Below are 24,971 nucleotides of genomic sequence, written 5' to 3'. Positions count from 1 at the left end.
GCTGCCTTCTGATACTGGGAATCTCAGGAATCTGTCTCAGGCCTTCAGCCCTCCTCCTTTAGCCCACTACAAAGCATTACTACGTAAAGGTATCTGAAGGAAGCTCTTTCATTCTTTGTTCTGAAACAGTCATGAACAACATATTTTATAAATTGAAACAAAAACACAATTACTGCCTCTCCTATCAGCAACTGTAATCAGTTTAGAAACAGCCCAGCATCTGCAAGTGAGAAAGAGTAAAAACGTAAGCTGAATTTATAGGTAACAGGAGAACTGCATTGATTCAGAGTAGTGGAATTCACATGCTGAACACCATTTGGCTTCACACACAGCCAGTTGGTATGTTTGGATGGTATACTTTCTCCTTTTCCAAGAACGTTATTCAATTTTTAGTTTGCTTTAAATTCTGGACGCCATAATGCAAAATTAGATTAAATGGAATATTACAAATATCTGACTTCAGGCTCTCTCCAATATTGTTTGGAATGTAGATAAACACTCTCAGTATGGATTTCTCTACATCCTGGCAATATTTCTATTCTTCTCTCACTAGTCATCTATCTCTGGTATTGATTTGGAAAGCAGATTTGGATTTGGAATGCAGATAAATGGATTCAATATGGATTTATTTTTGGCCTTGTAATATTTCTCTTTTATTTCTCTCTGTCCCTGGAATATTTATTTTATTTTATTTTATTTTATTTTATTTTATTTTATTTTATTTTATTTTATTTTATTTTATTTTATTTTATTTTATAAAAATAATACCTAGTTTTCTGAGTGACAATTGCAGTTTCTTCTGCTTCTCAAAAAAGTGTGAGTATCCAGCTATTCCAGAAGTTACATGTACATTTCCAAAAGATGGCCTTATACAACCTGTGTGAAAATACTGTTAGTACTTGTTCATAGGAAAACACTACTTTGTTCACTTTCACCTTCTAGAGATTTTCAGAGGTTAATAATTAACACCTGCAATGAAATACACCTGATCATTTTCGTTCATTTATACTCTTACTGTTACACCAACTATACTGTCCCAAAAGGATAGGCACTGGTTACCAATTTCTGCTGAATAATAGATACTGGTGATGTTGATCATCAGAGTATGATTCACTTTTTTAGCATATCACTGTATATCTTCAGAGCATGAAGAGTTTTGAAGCTTCTTTTATATTATATTGCATTTGATAGTGGTCAAAGCCCAAAAATTCGCAAACAGACAGAGAATTAAGGAAGTTTTTGATCAGCTTCCTACTGAAGACTACATCAGTGAAAGTGGCCTAGACATCATCTTTCTTTTAAAAGATAAGCATCTAAATATTAGACCCTAGGCTAATCATCATAGCTTTCCTTCAGAGTTATAGGGAGACATAAGCATATCCAAATTCATCTGACTTATCATAGAACAAAACAGATTGACCTCTGGAAGCAGACAGTTCTCTCCAATACTAATAAGAAAGCCTACAATTTAAGCTAGACAGTCCTAGCCTAAGCAAAGCCAGGTGAATTCCACTTTGAGTAATTTAACCAGAACTTAGCATTAAATTATTCCCCTTATTCCCCCTGCAGTTCTAACAAATCAAGTTAAAAGTTTAAGGACAAGGTAGTATTTCATATGAAAAACATTAATACACATTTCTCTGCATTTTCGTGGAATACCATCCCACCTTCTCTGAAACAGAATCTCAGACTGTCCCTGAACTGAAGTCCAGGGACATTTCCCGACTCCCAGGTGTGAATGGGGGAGAATTTTCCCACTTCCTCAGTCAAAGTTCCTGGATTTGAATGTAAGATTTATGGTGCACCATTTCACATTTTCCTGCATCCCAGTTTCTGCAGAAAAGACACCTGGATTTATAGGCTGTCCAGAAGCTATGACCAATCTACTCCTAAGGTGGATGACTGGAGAACCAGGACCCCAGGAAGCATTGCAGCTTGCACGTTCACACAAGGCACATGTAGCTTCTGGTGCTCTTATCTGAGGTAAGCCTGCATTATAAAGATAGTGAACAACACTATCTTTATTTTTTATATCTTTATATCTTTTTATATCTTTACTTTTATTCTTAAAAATAAAAGTAAAGCCTGGCATTTGGATTTCCCTTTAAAAGGTCCCTACCAGAGGCCTCAGATGTGGAAGAGGTCCACCATGTACTGGAGAGAAATAAGAAACAGGATTTTTTCTCTTCAGATGTTATATAAATGCTTTCCAGTCTTTGTAAAGTGCTCCTTTGTTTAATAAAAGTTCTTTTTTTTTTTTTTTTTTTTTTTTGTAAAATGCTCAGGAACATGCATTTTTCTACATTAAAATAGTATTTATTTTTGTAAATAGTGTTTTGGTTAATTTGGTACTCCCTTTTATATCCTTCCCCACTTGCATGTTACCCAGGCCCAAAATTGTCAATTCTAAACTAGCATAAGTTTTTTTTTGGTATTCAGTTTGCTCATACATGCTTTCCCCACCTCATTTTCATTATTTTTCTATGGTTAAATCCTAACAGCTGAATCTCCCATTGATATGTAGACAAATTAGGAAATAAACTTTAATTTTTCCATACTATATTATTTTGCATTTCTAAGGTAAATAATTGCCACATTACTTTTATTATGTGAATTCTGAGTACCATAAAGTTTATTCTATTTCCAATTTATTATTAATATATAACCTTATTAGGTCCCCATTTCTGAACAAGATGCAAAACCTGAAATAAACCGCATTTTTAAAAATCAATTTTTTTTTCTCAGCCGTTTTGCTTGGTGACTGATAAATATCAAGAAGTTGGTGCCACCAGTCTTTAAAGCACTGTGACTAAATATGCTAACAGATGTGGACAAGATAAATACATTCTTTTCTATTACTGCTTTTATCTATAGTATAATGCTTAACTATTAACAGGTTGAGATGTGAAAATGTAGGTGCTGCTTTTGAATCTGGTATCCTGTAGCTGAGAAGGTAATACTTCATCAGTTAATTGGGTTACCTTTTCTGCACACGAAGGAGGCAAACTTACATAAGTGTTTGGAGGTGAATATAGACCTACTTAGACCTGCATTTCAGGAAGGCTTTCACAAGGCTCCTTTGGAGTACACTTAACTCACCCAGGCTGTTCAGTTCCCTTTGTTTCTTTATGCTTTTACATTATACATGATAATCACATATGGGTTATTTCATTTGACAATGAGAAGGTTATTATTCATGACTTTTTAATACTGACTCCCTGTACAGTTCTTTTCTATTTTTCTCAAAAAAAAAAAAAGAGGTTTTGAAACCACCAAGCACTTTAGAATTTTTCCTTTTATTTATAGACTTGGGAGAGCAGAAAGAGGAGCTACAAAAATAATGGTAGTCTCTACGTATTAGGGAAAAGTACTTGCTTTTGAAAGCAAGCTCAACACAATCATTGGCATTCCTAATAGCAATGTATATTTTCCTGGGCATCAGAATGACATCTCTTAAAATATCACTCTACTGAGATTTTTTAACCAGAAAGATAGAAACCTTCATTCCCCTACCACCTGGTGTCAATGACTGAGACCAACTCTCAGCCAGAAATATTAATTCAAACTTGGAATGTCTGAAAACAATACTGCGACAGCACAGGAAATGAAGCGAGAAGGGAGAAATGCATAGTATCTGGACAAACTAGAAGACAAAATGAATGGTGGGGGATTTAAGGGGATTTGTATTTTCCTTTTGCTGTTGATAGTTTGGCAAGCAGGTTATGGTGGCCATTGTATTGAATCAGTGTCCCAGATGGCCTTTTTTTAGCATCTCTTCTGAAAAGCCTTAAAATGAGTCCTAAGGATTGCAACCAACCATCAAGGGCAAGAAGAGACTAACTCCTGCAAAGAGCCAAACCTACAAGTCTGTAGCAGAGGCATTAGCCCTTGAGGACAAGAGTCATGTTTCTTTGTATTCCTAAGGGCGGAACATCGTAGCCTTGACCAATATAAAAAAAATAAAAATAAATAATAATAATAATAATCTTTTGACAAAATGGGAGGAAGAGAGGAAGAAATATCCTCAGGGAGATTCTTATTGATGTCTCCCCTTTTTGTGACTTTTTTTTTCCTACAGGAGGGTAATCCAGACCCACACTTTTCTTTACTGCTTGTTAAAGAGTAATATTAAATATGAAGTGTAATGCATTCTTTAACACTAATAGTGCCATATATAATGTAGTAGTAACTGCAACAAATTTCAAAACACACACACATGCATGCCACACAGACACACACTTCTTTTCCTATTTCTATTGTCATTATTGATGGTTATGAAGTTTTTTCAGCTGTATTACATGCACACATCTTACATGCATAAATTCAGGTTTGTGTTGGCATGTACAAGGTTATGTGTGAGCAGAATTCAAGCAAGGTTAGCTTCAGAAGAAATATGTTTGAAAGAGGATACAGGAGTGCAATTGTATATCAAATATCTAGGAAGCATCCTTCCTTTGAAGAATGTAAAAATGACAAAATTCTTATGCATAAAGAAACTGAGACATGCAGATCTCTCTGATGAACAAAAGGAATATAATTCAGCCAGTACACACTACGTCACTACAATTGAGGTGTACCAGAAATTTAGTGCCCACATAAGGCACATTTCATGCAAATGACATAGACACTCAGGCACATCTACATAAAGAATACACCACACTAGCAAGTTACAGCCTGACTCTACAAACAATTACTAAATAACTATAAGCAAAACAATCATCCAGTGCAGGTGGAGGACTGGACGGGTGAATGTGTTTATGCTTACACACATGCATGCATATTTTCAGAGCACATCTTTAATGTTTTATGTGGGTGGAGAACTACTGACCATGTAGAGATACAATTCTGGAGTTTTAGGAAGTTTGAGTGCTTACTGCTTATTTGAAGAATCTGTTAATCTTGTGTTTCTATTAGGTACTAAAAAGCTTAGGTGACAGCAGGTTTACTTTGTTTTATGACTTTGTATTTGATGAATGTTAGATATTCTTAATCTAATTTTGAACCAACGAAACAAAAAGTGTCAAATGGAGAAAAAATTTTTACTGAAATTCTCACAAAATTCTGTAGTAAATCAGTCATTCAAGACAGAAAGAACCAGCTTGTATTATATTACACATCTAATGCTTACCATACTCAGCCGTTTCAACGTTGAAACATGGTAATTCCATGTTACTGATAAAATGTTCATTTGCTATCCTGTAAATAAACAGCTTAGCAGGGTCTATAGATTTTGTGCAACCGGTTTCAGAGAGAAATAGATATCAGATTATAATGCATGTGATCTTTATCAGAAGGTGAAAAAGAGCTCAACTCCACTGCTCACCTGAGAAGGTCTGGCATACTGCTTACCATCATCAAGCAATTGCAAAGTATGCTGAGACAAGTGTGCAGGACCAGGAAGTCCAATCCCAGTAAGCTTCTTGTCACACTTTTCTATTCTTCTCAACTGCTGTCTTCCATGTGAACCCAATTTCCTGTGTACTTTTTTTTTTTTTTTTTTTTTTTTTACCTGTTGGTAGCATGTAAATTTGGTATCATACCTACCCTAGTTGTTTTCACTTTATTCCCAGAGGAACAGCTCCATCCCTTACGATCTGGAAGAACCTTACATTCCTCCCCTTCAAGACATGGTTGCATGTGGCACCACCATTTCTGCTCCACTATTGAAGCTACAACAGAAGAAAACAACCATATCTGCATGTTCTCAGAATGGACATATTAATATGTCATTATATTGCAACCTTTCTTTTGTTTTCCAGGAAAATGTTGGAAATATATTAAGTGACAGCTATTCTGCAATTTGCAGCCAGCTCAGAATCTCCATAAGAAATGAAGCCGCAATTTGCACAAGGTTCAAAGTTGATTTCTGTAGTGTGGTGGTGTTTTTTGCTGTTGTTTTCTAATTTACTGCAGTTCAGAAAGTAATTTCAGAGCATTCCTTTCCAACTCTCATTTTTTCTTGCTCAGACAGATTTCAAAGTTTTAAGCCAGCTCTCTTCTTCTTTTGAGTTAGTATATTTTGCCTGATCTACACTATAGTCTAGCACAGGCTGATTAAATTTATTCCCCAAAGATGACATATTTACTGCTTCTCTGACAGCCAACAACATATCAACAGTAAAGAGATCATGTAAAGGGTGAATCCATCCTGCTCCTCTTTCAGAGAAATAGATGTGAAAAATGAGCTGGTATTTTCCCAATTAAAACATAAAATACAATGCCAGATTTGTTAAGTAAAACATTAATACTGTACTCTGAACAGAAATATATATTTACATATAAATATATAAATACAAAGATTAAAAAAAAAAAAACCTCTGTTCTGTTTGTTTGTTTGTATACTGCTTTATAATAAAGATAAATATATAAATAAAATGTAAGACTGCAGCATATGAAAATGATATGCTCATGTAGATTTTGTGTAAACACTTTTAATTAAGTGAATTTCATACAACTCTGAGGGCATTCTGTTAGTTAGATCAAATTTAGCTTCTCAAGAGGTCTCTTTCATTGGCATCTAATAATTTCACTTAGCATTTCCACAGAGTAATAGCAAATAATTCATTTTTCCCATCTTCCTCTCGTTCACCTTGGGCATGCCCTTCAAAATGCAAAAGCCTTCTTCCTCTTATTTTAAATAGCTAACTATAATAAACTTTTTTTTTATTGATGTCTCTAAGCTAACAAAACCCCCTAGGAACATGCAACCAAAGGAAGCAATAAAAATAGTCGCACCATCAACACAAGAAGGAGCTGCCCGGGTGGTACCTGCTACCTGCCCAGGGAAGCAGGAGCACTTCACTGTCTGTGATCTTTCTTCTATCTTGTTCTTATTGCAACATCTATGGAGTGCCACCACTTCACAGGTCCCGGTTTTAACATGGTGAGCTGTGAAAATAAGATGAGCAATTTGATAACATTGCAAGGTAGGCTCATACTGTTTGTTTTTCTGTTTTGTTGTTGTTGTTTGTTTGTTTGTTTGTTTGTTTTTAATCAGAAATGCATTAAACTAGGCTCTGCAAGGCCAAGCATGAAAATAGAATTACAATGATACTAACAGTAGAATGTGAAGATGATTTCTTTTCCAAATGTAGTATGACTATCTCAGGCAGAAAATGTTGGCTAAAGAAAAATTGGAGAAGGTTGCATACAGGACTGTTCCAGTGAAGTGGGAAGAAGAAACATTATAAAACTAACCTAGACACTATATTAATTTCTGGACTCCCATAAACACTTGTGTATTTTCTATAGCCACATCCCAATAAATAAAATAAAATAAAATAAAATAAAATAAAATAAAATAAAATAAAATAAAATAAAATAAAATAAAATAAAATAAAATAAAATAAAATAAAATAAAATAAAATGAAATAAACAAACAAACTAGGGAATCACATTTTAAGTCTCTCTGCCTGGCACTGCAAAGGTAATCTGGAAACATGAGGAATCAAAGCTTTTCAAAGCCCTGGGGGCAACAGGACAATCTTCATTATCCAGTATCCACTTGGTGATCTAACCAATTACTAGAGTCATATTACTGGAGTCCTATAAGAGGATCAGTTTGGTAAAACTGGTAAGAAAACTGCCGTTCTGGTTCAGCAGTCAGTTATGAAAGGATCCAGAAATCAGAAAAATAATTTTAACAGAACTTGCAGTGGTCACTGGTAAATAAAATAAGAAACAGACAAGGTATTTCTGGGGATAGTTCATTTCCATCAGAAGGAATAGAGAAAGAATCTGAAATTTTAACTGGTATTGACCTACTACTTTGTACAGGAAGGACTACGAATTATGCAAAACAATATGTATTTTGGCAGCCCCTCTATTTCATCTTCTGGTTAACTTTTTGTATGCTTTATGCAAAGCCTGTGTACTGAACAGTACATCTATCTTTCACACCCTAATGGTGAAATTGAGAGTTTTTACAAGGTAAAGGCCCTACCAATCAGCTTTCAGGAACCCAACATCTATGACTGGATCTGCTCAGCTGTTATTGCACAGTATCAGCTCTCAAAAGGGCTGAGGAAAGAGAGTATACTTGATGTAAGATATGGCCCCCGAGAATGTGCCTAGAGACAAAAGCCACAGGCAGCAATTAGACTCTGGGTCTTCATTAACAAAACATAAACTACTAAACATTTCATTCAGGCAATTATGCATTTTTCAGTAGAACAAAGTCTGTGGAACAGCCTGTGATCTTTGTAGTCACTCACTACATCGTGCTACATCAGGTTAGATTATACTCTCTCATATCATGCTGTACTACAAATGAAATTATGTAACACAGTGAAACACAATTAACCCATGATCCGTCATATTGTGAGATACTGAAATATAACACATAAATCAGAAATCTAGGGGAAAAAATATCATTTTTAATTCAATTGCAAGGAAAGCACTTTGCATATTTTTATATGATGATGTGAACTCTGATATTTTGATTCTTTTGATGCTGAGTGAATATTTTTATATTTTAAGTACTTTAATTATTTTCCAAACCATTTCACAGGTTGCTCTGCCAATAAGAAAATCCAAATAAATTCATTTTTCTTAATACAATTACTATAAGGGTTGGTTTTTGTTTTTGTTTTTGTGAATATAATAAAAAATAATCTAGGATATCTTTCATATGCATAATATATAAGAGAGCAAGCACATACTGCTTCTGTAAATTCACATTCATCTTTATTTTGATAGGCAATTGCATATTTTCTACACACACATGCTAACAAAAATTCAATGATTTTTGTGTTATGAAAGGTACATAAAAAAAAAAAAAAGACACTGAGTCTAAAAAGAAAACGTAGTGAATTTCTTCCCGCTTAATTTTTCACTATATTAGATTTCAGTTCTTTTCTGTATTCTGATGTGTCTCAGTGATCTTGAAATTTTGTCCTTCAGTGTCTCATTTCATAGTTTTACACAGCTCTACCATGTCTCCAGAAATGGAGACTTCAGAAATGGTAGTATATTAGGGAGAATGGTGATACGATAACGAACATCTTTAAACTAAAAGAGGGTAAATTTAAATAAGATATTAGGAAAAAAATTTTTACTCTGAGGGTGGTGAGGCACTGGAACAGGTTGCCCAGAGAAACTGTGGATGCCCCATCCCTGGAGGTGTTCAAGGCCAGGCTGGATGGGGCTTTGGGCAACCCGGTCTGGTGGGAGGTGTCCCTGCCTGTAGCAGGTGGGGTGGAACTGGGTGGTTTTTAAGGTTGCTTCCAACTCAAATCTTTCCATGATACTGTGAAATGTCATAATACACCTGCTAAGTATATTGGTATTATGTACACCAATAGCCATCTGGAATGGAAGCCAGTTAAAAGAGTTGTTTTTAAAAGCTTTGAGAGAAATGTTCATTCTAAAACAAAACTTTTGAAAGAAACTCACTTTGTCCTAAACAGGAAATCAGGCATTTAAAGTCTCTTATCGGGAAAAAGACTATAATTAGAAGAAATGGTCACTTATATCCATGTACATTACAGAAAAGCACTTCAAGGGATGAAAAGGTATGTGAAAATGGGATAGAATAAAAGATAACCATATACTACTGATAGTGTCTTGTCATTAATACAACTGCTTTGAAATTTTCTAGATATAAAAACAAAACAACCTACTAAAGAATATATATATTTCAATCACTGAATATCTAGGCTAGCCATCCTCTAGTTTCTGTTTACCATCTAGAGTACACTATGAATATTCCTTGAAAGGAAATGCAGGGATTTCAGGTCTTTATGCTATCAAATAATTAAGTTCCTGTGCAGTAAGTACAGTATCTGTCACATTCATTCAAAATGAAAGCCTCTATGCTGCAGATAAAGGATTTCCCACAACCTAATACAAATTAACCTCATTAAGGCACTGAACCATTCCACAAAAAGGAGATAGAACTTTTGAAGATTCGCAGTTTGGTTTTGTTTCTTCTTCTCCAAGCACAGACTTCAAAGTGTGCTGTTTGCTTTGCAGAAAATGTTTACAGAACTGTCATTTCTGGAATCCTTCGGAAATTCATTATTCAGAACCACTGCAAACCCTCAGTCCTGCATCCTCAGTCCTGCTAATGCAAGTAATCCTGCCTGAAATCAATGTGAAGAAGGACTGAAGAAAGAGACTGAGAGATATTTATGTGTACAGACTGTAAAGTTTTCCCAATTATTATGTATAACGTAATATATGTATACATTACATTACAGAAGATGTAACACTGTAATATGAGCGTGTAACTTGGAAAACAGGTATCTTACTCATTAACAGTATATCCTGTAATTAGCCTGCCACTTTTACAGCATTTTCTCATGTAGTGAAATTGTGAATAGCTATCTCATTAATCAGTGTGTTACTGCTACAAAAACTTGAGTGCTCACAATTATGATCCTAGGAAATATAAAGCTGAGTAATTATTATTCCTCATTGTATGCAACAGCACAAAACATTGAATGTGCTTAAAGAGTATGTTTAAACAAACACAGTAAATAACTTTAAATATATATAATTTCTACCTATTCTTGTTCTTTCACATTTCTTTACATTTCTTTTGCTTAGATGAGTGAATTTTTTAGTCATATTTGCACAGCACATATGGCACTAAATTGTAGCTCTGACTCCTTTACTTCTGTGAGAGTTTTTTTCCAGACCAGAAGACAAGATATTGTTCCAGATTATTATTTTGTAACGCACATATATATATATACATATGTATTTATCATAACATCATAGATAAATCTAGCATTAAATCAAGTTAAGTTTTCTGAATTCCACTCTTCAATATGATCACTATTTCTCAGCCTTGTCACCTGATCATTCATGACCAAATCTGACAACTCTCTGGTAGGCGGTTTGAATCTTTTCTTTGCTGAAAGTTGCATAGGTAATGCATATACATATACATGGACCGTTAAAAAAATTAAAATAAAATAAAATAAAATAAAATAAAATAAAATAAAATAAAATAAAATAAAATAAAATAAAATAAAATAAAATAAAATAAAATAAAATAAAATAAAATAAAATAAAATAAAATAAAATAAAATAAAATAAAAAAGGAACATGTTAACATGTTGCCATGGCCTAGATAAAATAAAACCACAGACCATATCTATATTCAGGTTCTCCATCATTGTAGTAGCCACTGTACAAATAAATTAGTGATGATGATAATAATAATAATAATAGTAATAATAGTCTCATTTATATGTTCTCTGCAAAGACAGGTGTAATTGGGTAATACAGCAAAGCCAACATAATGACTAACAGTACTAAAAAATAAAATACATTGCCTCTTTTCGTACACTGATCCCTTGCTTGCCTGAACAGTGCCATTTAACAATGATAATGGTAAGCCAAGTATTTAGATGGACAGAAAAATAACCTCTCTTCTGTAGGGTTAGTTCTCTACCACTTTAGCTCTTACACCTGAGTGCAGAGACTAGTGAGAAGCAGTTTCAGCCTAAGAGAAGCAGCAGGAGCAAGCAACCACAGACGCGTGATCACCTCCTCCTGTAGAAACCTGTTCTGTATCGGCTTACAAGCTCTGTACCCTTATATGAGATAAGTGCATCTTCTTTTTTTACATTGAGATAAGTGCATCTTCTTTTTCTACATTCCAGGTAATTCCTGTGAGATCAGTGAGCCTATGTAAAATGTACAAAGCTTTATTTGCATGCATCTGTGCGTTTTCTAAAGCTCTTCACAAAAACAAATCTTTAGTTTAAACAAGAAGCAACGGATCACCAATGAGGAGAGAAACAGGATTGACTTTTAGCCATGAGTTTCAGTCCAAATTACATCTAATGTTAATCAGACTTTGGCCAATTTGAGGATTTTTTGCCTATCTTGAGGATAATCAGGAATATATCCCATATGAAATACTATAGGGAGCCAGTCTTTCAAACTATGCACATAAGTAGTCTTTATTCACATGTGTACTGACATTAAGGACTATAATACAACTACTATTTTGTTGTTGTTGATGATGATGGTTTTTTTTTTGTTTGTTTTTAATAACCATCTACAAAGGGAAAACAAACAATATTTCAGCAGATTACCAATGTGCTTCCTCCTTTCCTACTAAATCATCTGTCATTGTATACCACCAAAATATTTAAACTGAGGGGTGGTGGAGCGTACCGACATAAAAAAATAAAAATAAAATTAGTGGTTATGATGTAGTATTTTCCACAATAGGCTCTAAATCACTGTCCTACTCTAGAGTAACCAGGAAAAAGTAGGTTTTCTTGTTCACATAGTCTGTTTGCTTTCTTTATTCTGATTGACGTAGAAAACAAATGTAGGTTATATTTCTGCTACACTTCAGCAATTTCAGTATGTCACATCAGTCTCAGTGTGTCATTGTAGATAGGAAGGATTACAAATAAACTTGCAAAATCTCTCTCACACACAAGCACACAGACATGGTATTGTTGCATATTTTTGGTAGTTTTAGAAGTGTTAGTAGCTGCTACAGCTAAGCAATTAAAATACTGTGCAACTACAGTTAAGCCAGTATTTACACTGACAGTTTTTCTATTAAAAGATAGATGAATATCTTTGAAAAGAAACAAATTGTCCAGTTCCTTCATTTCATTAATTTCACTATCCTTCTGTTATACCTAAAAGCAGGTAAAGAAGAAACTGAATTTGGTTTAATCACACTCTGTTGGTACTAGGGGTGATATTGTTGCAGTTGTGGTGATCTAAGAACATAAGCAACACAAAGCTCTTTGTCAGAGGTAAGATCTTTTCTTTGATTAGCCATCAGTATATTTGGGGGGGGGGGAGAAAAAAAAAAAAAAAAAAAAAAACAGACAAACTTTCAGGGACACAAGCTTCAGTTTCATTATGTGAACATAAAACATTTGCTCCATAGGCCAGATGGAGAGCGGGCAGCACAGAAGGCAAAAAAGAAGAGGTGTCTCCCATACCAGTCATCATCTCATTACCTCTGGCATGAAGCAAGCCACCGATTCCCAAAGAAGCACTTGAAGAGCATTGACAGGAACTTCACTAAGGATGACCTTTGGAGATCAGATTCAAAGCCCTTTGAACTCAATGATTCTGGCCTGATCAGTGGTTTTGAGTCAGAATTTCAGAGATAGAATTAAAAATTTGTATTGTCAATGAAAGCGACATTTAGATTTGCAACTTAAGATACTTATTCTGTTGATTGCTTATTTAGCATCTATTATAGTGATTGAACAAACGATGATATATATTATATATATGATATATATATATATATGTGACTGAAAAATATGATAAATAATGATTATTAAATCTTGTTTTAAACCATCACTAAAGGTGTTATGTTTTTCATTGAAGAGTTCATTTGCTAAAACTACAGTATCCAACCAATAAAACTATTTCTGAAATCTAGTTAAATTTGGGTACACATTGAATCTAAAAGTAAATACCCTCAGAGGGGGTAAAAAAAAAAATTGTTTCCACATGACTTTTTATAATTTGTAACTTTATTTTTTAAAATGCTAATGCAATCTTAAGGTATTTTTACAGCTGTATTTTTTTTTCAAAGCAAAGCAAAATATTTAATTTTACCTGGAAAAAAAAAAAAAAAAAAAACACTTTTTCTTTTTTTTTTTTTTTTCCCCCAATGTTTGGCCAGTGAACTAAAAAATCAATTACAGACACAGCAGTAATTCCTGTGTCCTCGGTGTTGACAATGAGGCATGAGGCATGCTATCGTTGTAGTGCATCTTAGGAAAGGCATTCATGCTGCTTTATTTTCCAGATGACACATGGGGTAGCACTATAGAATCATCAGGAAAAAATGATAATTTTATGTTATCTTATTATACTTTATCATTACATTTCACTTGACTAATTAAAATTATTTAGTTATCTATTCCACTGATGCCATGTGCATTTAAAACATTCAGGTAATTCAAAACTACTGTAAAGCTGAAAACAAACACCAAATTTTCCTTTGAAAAGACAACATCTGAAGAGAGAAAATGTTCTTTAAGTATCTTGATCATCCATTTTCCAAATAACTAGAACCAAAGATGCTTCACAACCATGCTACAGGAGAATATATAACTGGGAAAGGGCTGTGGGCAGATCTCAAAGGAATGGATTTTGGCTGCAATAAATAATGCAACTGCCCCATGATGAGATCAGGCCGGAGTTGAGAGGGTAGAGATAAAGGCATTCAGAAACACCAAAACTTGTTTGAAGACTGCATTTGTGCACCAGATGGCCAATGATACCTTTAGCCAGCATGACCAAAAGCTAAACACAAAGGCCCCAGGGGACCAGAGGAGCCCAACAAGCCAGTGTCTACCAACAGGGCACCTTCACTCAGTGTTCCCAGAGCCATCCATGGGGAGTGATCAGCTCCTGGGCCTGGTGGGAAAGCCACTGAGATGGGTCAACCCAATAAACTGCCTCCCCAGAAATCTTGCAGACTAAAGGGCGTTACAGCCTGCAGGAGTACTGGACCTGTTATTGGATGAAGGGGGAACAGAACCTAAGGATCATAAAATTTTCCATCAGATATTTTGTGGAAACATGTGAGGCTCACTATGGGATATTTAGCAGAAGGACCAAAGGAAGGGAAAGGGAGGGATGTCAGGGTGGACTGGAGAGGAATGAGCATGAATGAATAAAGGGGTAAGGATAAAATGGGCCAGTGAATTATAAACAGGGGGCAGTTAGTTTATTTGTCTAGCTGAGCCTAGCTGAGCCCTGTGCTCAAACACTGCGAGTTCTGCTACATTCTTATTAAATCTTATTTCTATCTTTTTGTGTGTGTGTGTGTGCATACTGCCTTCTCTGAGTGGATATGCATTAATACTAGGGAAATTCAAGCCAGATTAGTTGGTGATAAATTAAGAGATCTGATTACTAGCAACTGGAGTGAGATCCCAAACATTGTAAATCCAAGTGAAAGCAACTGGTGACATGAAGGCACCTCGGATCAGCTACCAGTCAGGCTGACTGTCTTAGACCATCTTCCGAGTGACCCATTTTACATTTGGGTGTGCATATATATGCATGTACATGTAGCTCTCTCTGCCAGCAGATTTCAGTTCTGATAGATGGGGATGAGGAAAAGGATTGGCCCATCAACTGAGTGATTACTGTGTGTATGGACATGGGTGCCAGGAAAGGTGGTTTGCTATGTCTGCACCGATCTGCGCAGCTGGCTGAGTGTGTATGGCATGCATGTCTGTCTGTGTTCAACTACTTTCTAAGGAGCATAGATGTTCAGCCTCTCCATCGACAAAAACTGGGAATAGGGAGCTACAGCCTCATATCTACCCAGCTACTGGATTCAGCAGCCTGTAACAGACATGAGCATTAGAAATCTTTTGGAAAGAAAAATTAAGCAAGGAAGACAGAGATGGCATTTGGCAAAATAACATTTAACCTTCAACCTTTCCTTCTAAGAAATGCACACTGACTGTCAAGATAATCCTCTCGTACCTGCTAGATCAGCGGATCAATATCTGTAGAGAGGCACATGCCAAATCACTGCAGTGAGCTCAGCCAAAGAGTCACGCTGTTAGATCAGAGCAGCCCATTCCATGCCAGAGGCCATGCAACCTCTTTTATGCTTGATTTGGGTAATGCTATGATATGAATAACTCCTTCCCGTGCAAATATCTCTTAAGTCCCTACAAGCACACCTTATTGACAGGGCTTTGAGGTCTTATTTATCTGCTTGCACCTTTCCATGCCTTGCACTCCACCTATAGCTATTAAAAGCCACTTGGTCACCTTGAGCTCTTGCAAAATCCAGAAAAACAGAATGCATGCTGTGCACTACTTACATCACTGGAGAATAAGTTTAGCTTAAAAGTACAGCATTGCTTTTCATTTCTGTTTTGCTGTGATATCTCTTGGAACTTGGCATGGGTCCTCAGGTGAATTGTTTGAAAACAGAGCTGCCTGTTTGGACAAATTATTTTTGTACTGCCACCTGTTGGCAACACATACACAAAAGATCCTGCCCTTCCCAGATTCCTTGGATTCAATATGGTGTTTTCTCTCATGAGAGAACCACTTTAAAATTACAAGAGCAATTCTTGATAAGTGTTTATCCTGCAAATGCTAGCCCAGCTCTTCTTGCAGGTCTGCCTCTACCGCAATTAACCAACTTAGTCCGCTTGGGTGAAAATGGCTAGCAGAGTCCATATGAAAACACTATGCTGACAGCATCTCTGGTAGCTTTTAAAAACTGAGCTAATGAATGGATTGCCACAGTCACATTGCCAAGCATACTCTGCTGCATGGTGCCAAAGAAAAGTCTCATCCATCAGCTTGTCTGCCAGACACTGGTTATAGCCATCTGTGTGGGAAGAGTTTTTCCCTTTCAGGGAAAAAAAAAAAAAAAAGCTACTATGTAATCATTACCCCTGAGAAGAGCTCACTAATTCACTAATGACCCAGAGATCAAGCCTCAGATATCCCCATGGCACTATCTGCCATGGTCTGAAGGATTGAGTTATCCCCACTGAGAGAAAAAGACTTACTGGAATAGCACAGCAAGCTGGCATGGTCCCAGCTGGACATAAAATCTTTACAAACACTAAAACCACAGATGGAGAACTTCATGTAGGATCTCTTGGACCTGAAAAGCTCACAGCCATGTGACTTTATCTTCCTGGCCTTACTCGGGCTAATTATTTAATCAGTCCTTTGGCAGGAATGAGCCAGTGTTACTCAAATAAGCTTATCTCCACTCTCACAGTTGCCAGGGTCTTTTTATGGTAGTGGCTACAAATGAGAGCTTCAGGGCAAACTTTTCACCGAAAACACAGGAACTTAAAACATGACCAGTTTTCAGGTAAACTGAAGGGCAACCTCCTCCTTTTCAAATGATCCCGTCAGCCTACAGGGTTGCCCTTCATAGGTTGTAAGGGTTGCCCCCCTTATAACTTTGGAATCAGGTGATTGCCAGGTTTTTGAAACCACAGACAGTTCAGAGTCAAGATCACATGCAATGATCATATGGGTTCTTGCAGATCATTGTGTGTTGACCCAGTGTACGGGCTATGGCACAAAATACTGCGAGGAGTAAGGTAATTAGCCAAGGACTTTTATTACTTCTCTCTCTCTCTCTTATGTATTTCAAGTAGCCAGCCATATCTTACTTGGCCAAGGGTCAGGCCCACACAATGCTCTTGATTACCTATTCTTTATATGAGCTTACCCCTATTTTAACTTTCCCAGATGTGTAATCTTATCACACAGGGTACCCAATGTAAAAGTGACCTCACTGGTCTCCCTGATGTGGCCTCAAGCCCAAAACATGAATATGCACAAACTGTTACTAGAAAAGGGCTGTCCTTTTAGTAGGAGCAAGCCTCAGCCATGGGGCAATGCTCTGCAGTGCCTGATGGCTCCACTCATCGTGGCAGGGCTTCCAGGGTTTCCATTGCAGTTTTCAGGATTGTCCACATCAGAGGTGGAAATAAACAGTGTTGTATCTATTGGCTACTCTGTGGATTCTTGCCAGCTGCCAACCCCAGACCTTTGGTGCAGCACAACCCACTGGAAGGGGAAGAGAATAAAAGGCTTTTGCACATTTGCTGAGACTTCAAGAAAAGCTCAGCTCCCCTGCCGGAGCCAGCCTGTGAGGTAGCTCACCACTTCCCACCAAGGCTGCACCTTCACCATCTCATCTGTTGGTCAGGAGAAGACGCTGATGGCAGCAAAGGCTGTGTGTTTCCTTATGGGCCAGAAATGGAAACTTTGCTTTCTGCAGGCAAAACACTTCCTGCCTTTCCTCCTAGCTGCTTCAGGCTGACACCAACCACAATAGAAGCCTGTGCAGAACTGGCAGAGAAACACCCAGGGAGAGATGCAGTTTATAAATACTACAAGAAGTCAAAAGCCCCAGTATCTCCAAGGTTGTTATCAAACATGTTAAGCAAACGATATATTAAAGTGTGCAGACATTTTGTAAATTAACAGGCTGAGGTTTGAGATTACTAATTATATGATTTCTCAGAGAAAAAAGACCAATCCAGCTCTCAGGCACTCAAAAGAACATTTGGCACAAAGACTTTTTATTCTCTCTTACTCTCTCTGTGGGCCTTCTGCCAAATATTTCAACTCAGCAAGAAGCAGTAGCACATGTCTCAGAGCAGTCTTCAGCATCTGACTGAATACTAAAAAAATTAAATAAATAAATAAATAAATAAAAATCCTCATTCTCAGGGCTTCAGAAACCTGTAGTTTACACAGTTTATGGGAAATATGTTTCCCCTGCTTCCTTAGATGACTCTCATTATTAATCTTCTTTTCTTTCCAGCTGACCCAAATGGTCTCAGGGTACATTGTACTCTATGACAAATTAACATGATCTCAGGCATGCATCAGAGGAAAAAAGAAAGGTTTTCTCTACCCTCACATATTTGAATGACCCTCTGGCACATAGCCCTCGCCTGAAGTAACATCTTAAGAAAAGTGCTGTGAATGGGAGTCTTTATAAAATAGGATTAGTGTAACAAGGTGGAGAGGTAAATTCAATAGTTCTTTTGAACAGCCTGCTTCCAGGCTACTCACACTTATTAGAAAATAGCTCAAGCACCTCAGTAGGCTTTAGGTGTCTCTGTGGAAAGAGCAGTGAAGCTTAGGGAAGGACAAACATGGTTTCATCAAAGAAAAATGTGTCTAAGTCCCTGTGCTCTATTTCCATCTCAACACACATTTAGCTGCTTGCAGGTGATGTTTACACAGATAAGGTTTTTATTTATTTAGTAAGGTGCATAAGTCTATTTAGGTAATAGATATCTTTAAGAAGCTTGATTCATACTTAAGCACACGAATGTTACTGTGAATTCTGTTATCAAAATCTTTATATTTTTTTCCACTTTTATTAAAAAAAAAAAAAAAAAAAAAAAGTGCTTAACACCCCTTTTATTCACCCTACACTAGGATTCTTCAAGGGCGGTGGGGGGACGACACAACAGAGGACATGGTATGGACATCCTTTTGGTTAGTTTGGGCCAGTTGTCCTGGCTGTGTCCCCTCTCTCCCAACTCCCTGTGCACCCCCAGCCTCCCCACCGGTAGGGGATGAGGAGGAGCTGAAACTTCTTTGACTCTGTGTAAGCCCTGCTCTGCAACAACTGAAATCATCTATGTGTTATCAACATTATTTTCCACCTAAATACAAAGAACTGCACCATACCTGCCACTACGAAGAAAATTAACTCTACCCCAGATGAAACCAGGACAACACTGCTTGTTTAACAGGTAATATCTGTACTGAAGGATCATTAAGCTGATTAAACCTAGAATACACATTGCATTAGAAGCACTCTAGCAATGACCTGATACAAACCACGCAGTGAAGTCAAGGTGAACTTCCAAAAATTCTCCCAACTTCAAGATTCACATGTTCTTGTAGAATTTTTCCTAACACAATATGCATAATACAGTCACAGAAAGGTATTTGCATAACACTTGTGCACCCATTTATCTATTAATAAATAAATAAATAAATAAATAAATAAATAAAAATACATTGAAACATTGAAAGAATCTGAAAATATTTTTGCATTCATGTGTGTAAAATGAGCACATACATATGTGATGAAATTTAACAAAACTTGACTAGAAAAAGCATTTGAATTTTTATATTCATATTTCCACACTTCAAAAATTCTCCAAGATTTTTGGGTGGTTTGTTGTCTTTTACAGATAGCTTTAGTTGGTATGTCAAACTTTTTCTTTTGGGGTGTGTTTTGACTTTGCTTTGTTTTAACTATGTTCATGTCTGGATAGAATGGTGTATCTATATTAATATAAAGTTTTTTTTTTTAAATTCTATGACATATGTTTAAACTACTTCACATACTATTTTGCAGCACTAGAACGCATTTTTCCTTAGTCTGTCCATTTAACCTAAATATCAAATATTTATCTTGAAATATTCTTCCCATTAACTGCAAGCACATCTATGCATGCTTGCCTTCTGAATGTTACAGAGGTGGTTTTCTGTGTGTTTGTCTGTTTCCTTATTCTTTTCTACCCCTGCCTTGTAAGACTTACTACTGTACTTCAGACTCCCCCACATGTATTAAGAGAAGCTCTGTAGGATGTCCCAGCACACAGTTCACCATCTGAAAGAAAGATCTTAATTTTAAGTTTCAGCTTGCTTCTGTAGAGCCCCAGGCAAGCTCTTTGAAGCACAGAGTCAGGGGAGGAACTTAACTCAGGCCTTTAGAAAAAAAAAAATGCTAACAAGGCACATGTCTAGTCCTGTGAAATCCCCTCTTTTAGAGTGATCTCCCTGGCTACAACCTTCTCTCTACATTATTGATTCCATATAAATAGCAAGTCTGTAAGCATGATGAATCAATAAGTATCTAGACAGAGGCTGTGCGTTGAAACTAGATGGCCTGGGAAGAAGCTGGCATCCTTCAAGATGGAGAAAAAGTAAGCATATTTCAACAAGCAAAATAAAAGGGGAGAAAGTGCCAGGAGAACCATTCAGAGCTGCACAATCAAGAATATTTTTGCTCAAGGATTCCCAGTAGATAGTATTTGCAGTTATCTCTTCCTGCTGAACAGGTATCTTTTAAGATGCTCCAAGCAGATTCCCTGGCACTTGTTTCTGAAGGAATCCTGGTTGATAGCAAACATAAATACCTCTCTCATTGCTATCCAAAGCCAGAAGCTGCAGAAGCATCACCATTCCCAGAACACCATAAGCATGCTTTGCAACAATGGTTAGATAATGAAAGCATCTGAAGTAATTCACACCTTCAAGAGAAAAATTAAAAATAAAAAAAAAGGAAAAAATATAATTATTCAGGGACCTTTTCAGAGAATGAGAGCATGGTTCTGGGCTTGATATTTTACCATGTATCTCTACAGAAGGTATCTGTATCTTCTCATCCATTGCATATTGGGATGTAAGAGGCCAGGTCAGGCCAGCTGGTGATCCGTTCTGGTTACTGCCCTTCCATGAAATAAGCCAGGCACCGTGTGTGCCTAGGCCACTGATGAAATACAAGCACAGAGCACAGCAGAGCTCACCTTGTATCCTTCAGGCATAAGCTTTCCAGGAACAGAAAAAGCACACCTGCAGCACTATGTAAGTAAATTACTAGTAAACTAATTGCCTCTGTTCAAGGCAAGCTTCCCACACCTCCCCAGGTCCAGTTCCCACAGCATCTCCTCTCCATGTCATCCGCTGCCAAAATGCATCCTCCTCCCACAAGGGCCAAAGCAATGCTCATCAGATGCAGAGAATGAGGAACCCTCCAAGATGTCCACACCAAAGACACTTCTTTTGCCAAAGAGAGAGTCTGAAGAGGGAATCCATAATTCTCACATCTTTCTCACCACTGTGAGAGGGCAAAAAGAGATGGATGGGCCCTCAGAGAGCAATTAAAAGGTTATGAAAAATAAATGTAATGATCAAATTTTAATTCAAATGTTGCTGATAAGAGTTCGCAAGGAATCAGACTTAATGTATAGGTAACTGAAAATCTGCACAGAATATACAGTGTCCATATTCTAGCTGTACACATTTTAAGGACTGAAAATTCTTCGATCTTTTTGATACTTTAACGTATTTCATTTTAACAGATTTTTCTCACGGAGGTCAATATTAGAACCTCAAAACTTTACCCTTCAGATTGCTTTGAACTGTTTGAAGTTTAGTTAAATAACTGAAAGATCAGTAGATGGAGATTATCTGTGGAATAGTTTACATGTACACTTTCAAAGTCCCATGGATGAAGTTGAATGCCATGCACAACACATAACACAATGTATTTTTCTTCAAAAAAAAAAAAAAAAGATGACAGATGAATGGCCGTTTATAAATATCTACAGGGCCATGCATATTTTTAAGATTAAATGAAATTATTATGGGTAAATAACCATTACCCATAGTTCCTTAGGAATACCTACATTGACTCATAACAAATATTATACCATTTTAATTCTAAAATACAAGCCAGAAAAAAATAGATGATCATTAAATAACTGTTCAGGTCCATGGCACTGATATGTTAAGAGCCAAAAGTAATCTTTAATGTGTAGAAGACTGTCGCAAAACAAGAATTGTCTTCCCCTTCGATTCACCACTTTAAAAAGCTGAACAGCAAGGGATACACTGTAGGATTTGACAAAAAGCTATTCATGAGGTACCTTGTCACATACACAAATCGCATACACAAATCTAGCAGGAGTTTCATCTTCACAGGATTCACAACTCAGGTAAGTTTTGAGAATAATCTTAGCACACATCCCTCAGGTGTAGGCATAGTCAGTAGAGCATTTTAACACAAAATAAAAAGATAGTGAAATCAGAAATAGAAGATGCAGATGGAATGAGCCAGCCTTTCCTGACTTCAGTGGCACGGCTTTGCTTAATAGCTGATTATTTATGTGAAACTACTGCAATGCCTAGGAGTTATGCATGGACACCTATAATTTCTAAGAAACAAAAACCACAACAATCAGAGTAAACATGGACACTGTTCTTCATCTGGATTTTCACTTTGGCAAATATGCTCCACAAAATGGATGATAGATCATTATTTCTGATAATTTGTCTCACCTCTTCAAGGGAATGGCATGTTCATGCATATTTCCTTTCCCCCACCATCATTTGTGGAGCCTATCAATACATGTATTGCATAAAGGTCTTGCCAACTGAATGAACAGAAACCATATTTCAGTAGTGCATGCAAGGTTCAGAGCTCTGAAAGCAATACACAGCAGCATCTGAAGTCTGCAAACCTAAGAGACTGCCAGAGTTCTTTCCCTCATTATTTTTATCAAGTATTACATATATGCATACATTTACAGTCATTGGCATATAAGGATCTCTAAGTAGAAGGATACAAAACATTAACACGGCAACATACCACAGCATTGTCATGGTTTTGACAAGGTTAATTTTCTTCACAGAAGCTCACACAATGCTGTGTTTTGTATTTTTGGTGAAAATAATGTTGTTAACACACCAGTGTTTCAGTTGTTGCAGAGCAGAGCTTACACAGAGCCAAGGACACTTCAGCTTCTTGTGCTGCCCTGCCAGTGAGGGGGCTGGGGGTGCACAGGGAGCTGTGAGGGGACACAGCCAGAACAGCTGGCCCAGGCTGACCAAAGGGATGTGCCATACCACATGGTGTCATGCTCAGCAGTAACAGCTGGAGGAAAGGAGGAGGGGGAGAATGTTCAAATTGATGGCATTTGTCATCCCAAAAAACTGTTAGGCATGATGAGCCCTGCTCTCCTGGAAGTGGCTGAACACCTGCCTGCTGCTGGGAAATAGCAAACAAATTCCTTGTTTTGCTTTGCTTGCATATACAGCTTTTGCTTTACCTAGTAAATCATCTTTATCCCAACCCATGAGTTCTCACACTTTTACCTTTCAGATTCTCTCCCCCATCTCACCTGGGGAGAGTGAGCAAGCAGCTGTGCGGTATTTAGCTGCCTGTTGGGTTAAACAACAGGCATTTTTATTCACTTTCTGAGTGTTTAGACCATCATTTAGTATATTATTATAACAACCATGTGAGATTTCCATGGTTCTCTACAAAAGCAAAGATACACATCTCCATATCTTGGATATCTGTGACTTTGGTATTTAATCTAAGTTGGATATGTTCATATAATCAACGCAGAGGTATAGACAGAAGCACCCCCAGGAGGTAATACATAATTTTTAAATGCGCAAGATTGCATCCCTCCCTGAGGGATGTGGTTTTGATCCATTATAAGGCAAAACTCTAAGGGAAAGATATACATCAGCAGAGACAGGAATTTGCTATTGAGGTGGTCTTTGGTTAGTAATTTTTTTCAAGAGGTCGCCCCCATAAGAATCTGTTATTACCATTACACTGAAACTGACTTAACAGAAGGTCACTGTTCTACGACCACATCAGCTTTATCACTGATAGTATAGGTGTATAACTAAAAAAAAGCTAAAATATATCCACTGATTCAGCCCCCACTGTAAAGTTGACCTCTAAGATCTCAGACATTTGCCAAGACTCAGCAGAGGGATGACTTTCAGGTCCAAATATAACACTACAATCAGAGGAAGAAGCAAAAGGACATTTGAGGAATATACTCTCCTAGCTATTATTTCAGGGGCTTTTAAAATGTTACTAGTTATGGGAGCAGCATATCTAGACAAATTTTCAAAGCTCTCTTTATATGATGAAGATATATATGATTTTTCTTTTCCTTCAAAGAAAAAAAAATATATGGAGAGGACTCAATATCTCAAATTTCCTGGATGTAAAATACATCATTCGTTTACTTACTCACTGTAAACTGATTTTATTAAGGGGACACGGACTCAGCATGAAGCTTTCAAATCCCACTCTACAACTGCAAAATAATATTTCCACATTTTTCTGCAGGTTGTCTGTAAGAAAAAAAATCTCATGCATCTCATCTGCCTCCTCTTTAATTATTCTTTTTTGCTATGAAACCCAAGAGATTTTTCCATATGATAAATAAAGAACAAAATAAATGGCAAACAAAAACTTCGTTTACAGCTATTGAAACTGTTACCTCCCAGTGATCATTGTTGTGAAAAATTGAGTGATATTTTATAGTTTAATACTCGTCTCCTACAATGAGTCCATTAGGATGAGCCATAATATAGCATTTTCTCATATTTTTAATGTTACAGTGTCATCATGCTGTTTAAGTATAAACTGTTGTATTCCTAGCACCAAGCAAAACAGCAAATTAGTTTATAATCACTCCTACAGACCTGTTCAGACAATAGAACAGATTTTGGGAGAGCTTTTCTAACACTTAGGATCTTGCCTTGCACTGCTGTTTAGCTCATGAGCAAAAGTCTTGTAATGGCGAGTGTTTCACAATAATTATTACATATTATTACATATACAGGTTAAAAAATCCTCAGTAGACTAAGAAATGTTTGCTAATAGAAGCAAGAACTAGACTCAAGGAAGTCATTTGCCTCAATTCTTTATTTTTAGAAGTACTTTCAGTATT

General features: G+C 36.7%; 1 protein-coding gene across 5 annotated transcripts in view; it reads right to left on the bottom strand.

Annotated features, from left to right (window-relative positions):
* Positions 1-24,971, bottom strand: part of TAFA2 (TAFA chemokine like family member 2) — a 195,343-nt gene that overhangs the window by 20,698 nt on the left and 149,674 nt on the right. For all 5 annotated transcript variants that reach the window (XR_011091959.1, XR_011091958.1, XR_011091960.1 and 2 more), the window contains exons 3-4: positions 6,736-6,888; positions 5,545-5,669 (exon numbers count right to left, since the gene is read on the bottom strand). Coding sequence is in view for 1 of the 5 variants with exons in the window: in XM_068669335.1 (XP_068525436.1) it covers positions 5,545-5,669; positions 6,736-6,888 (278 nt within the window). In the remaining 4 variants the exon portion in view is untranslated. The remainder of the gene's footprint in view (positions 1-5,544; positions 5,670-6,735; positions 6,889-24,971) is intronic.

This window comes from Anas acuta, chromosome 1, assembly GCF_963932015.1.
Source record: "Anas acuta chromosome 1, bAnaAcu1.1, whole genome shotgun sequence".
Taxonomy (NCBI): domain Eukaryota; kingdom Metazoa; phylum Chordata; class Aves; order Anseriformes; family Anatidae; genus Anas; species Anas acuta.
The sequence above is the reverse complement of the archived record's forward strand: the minus strand, read 5'-3'. Positions and strand labels throughout refer to the sequence as shown.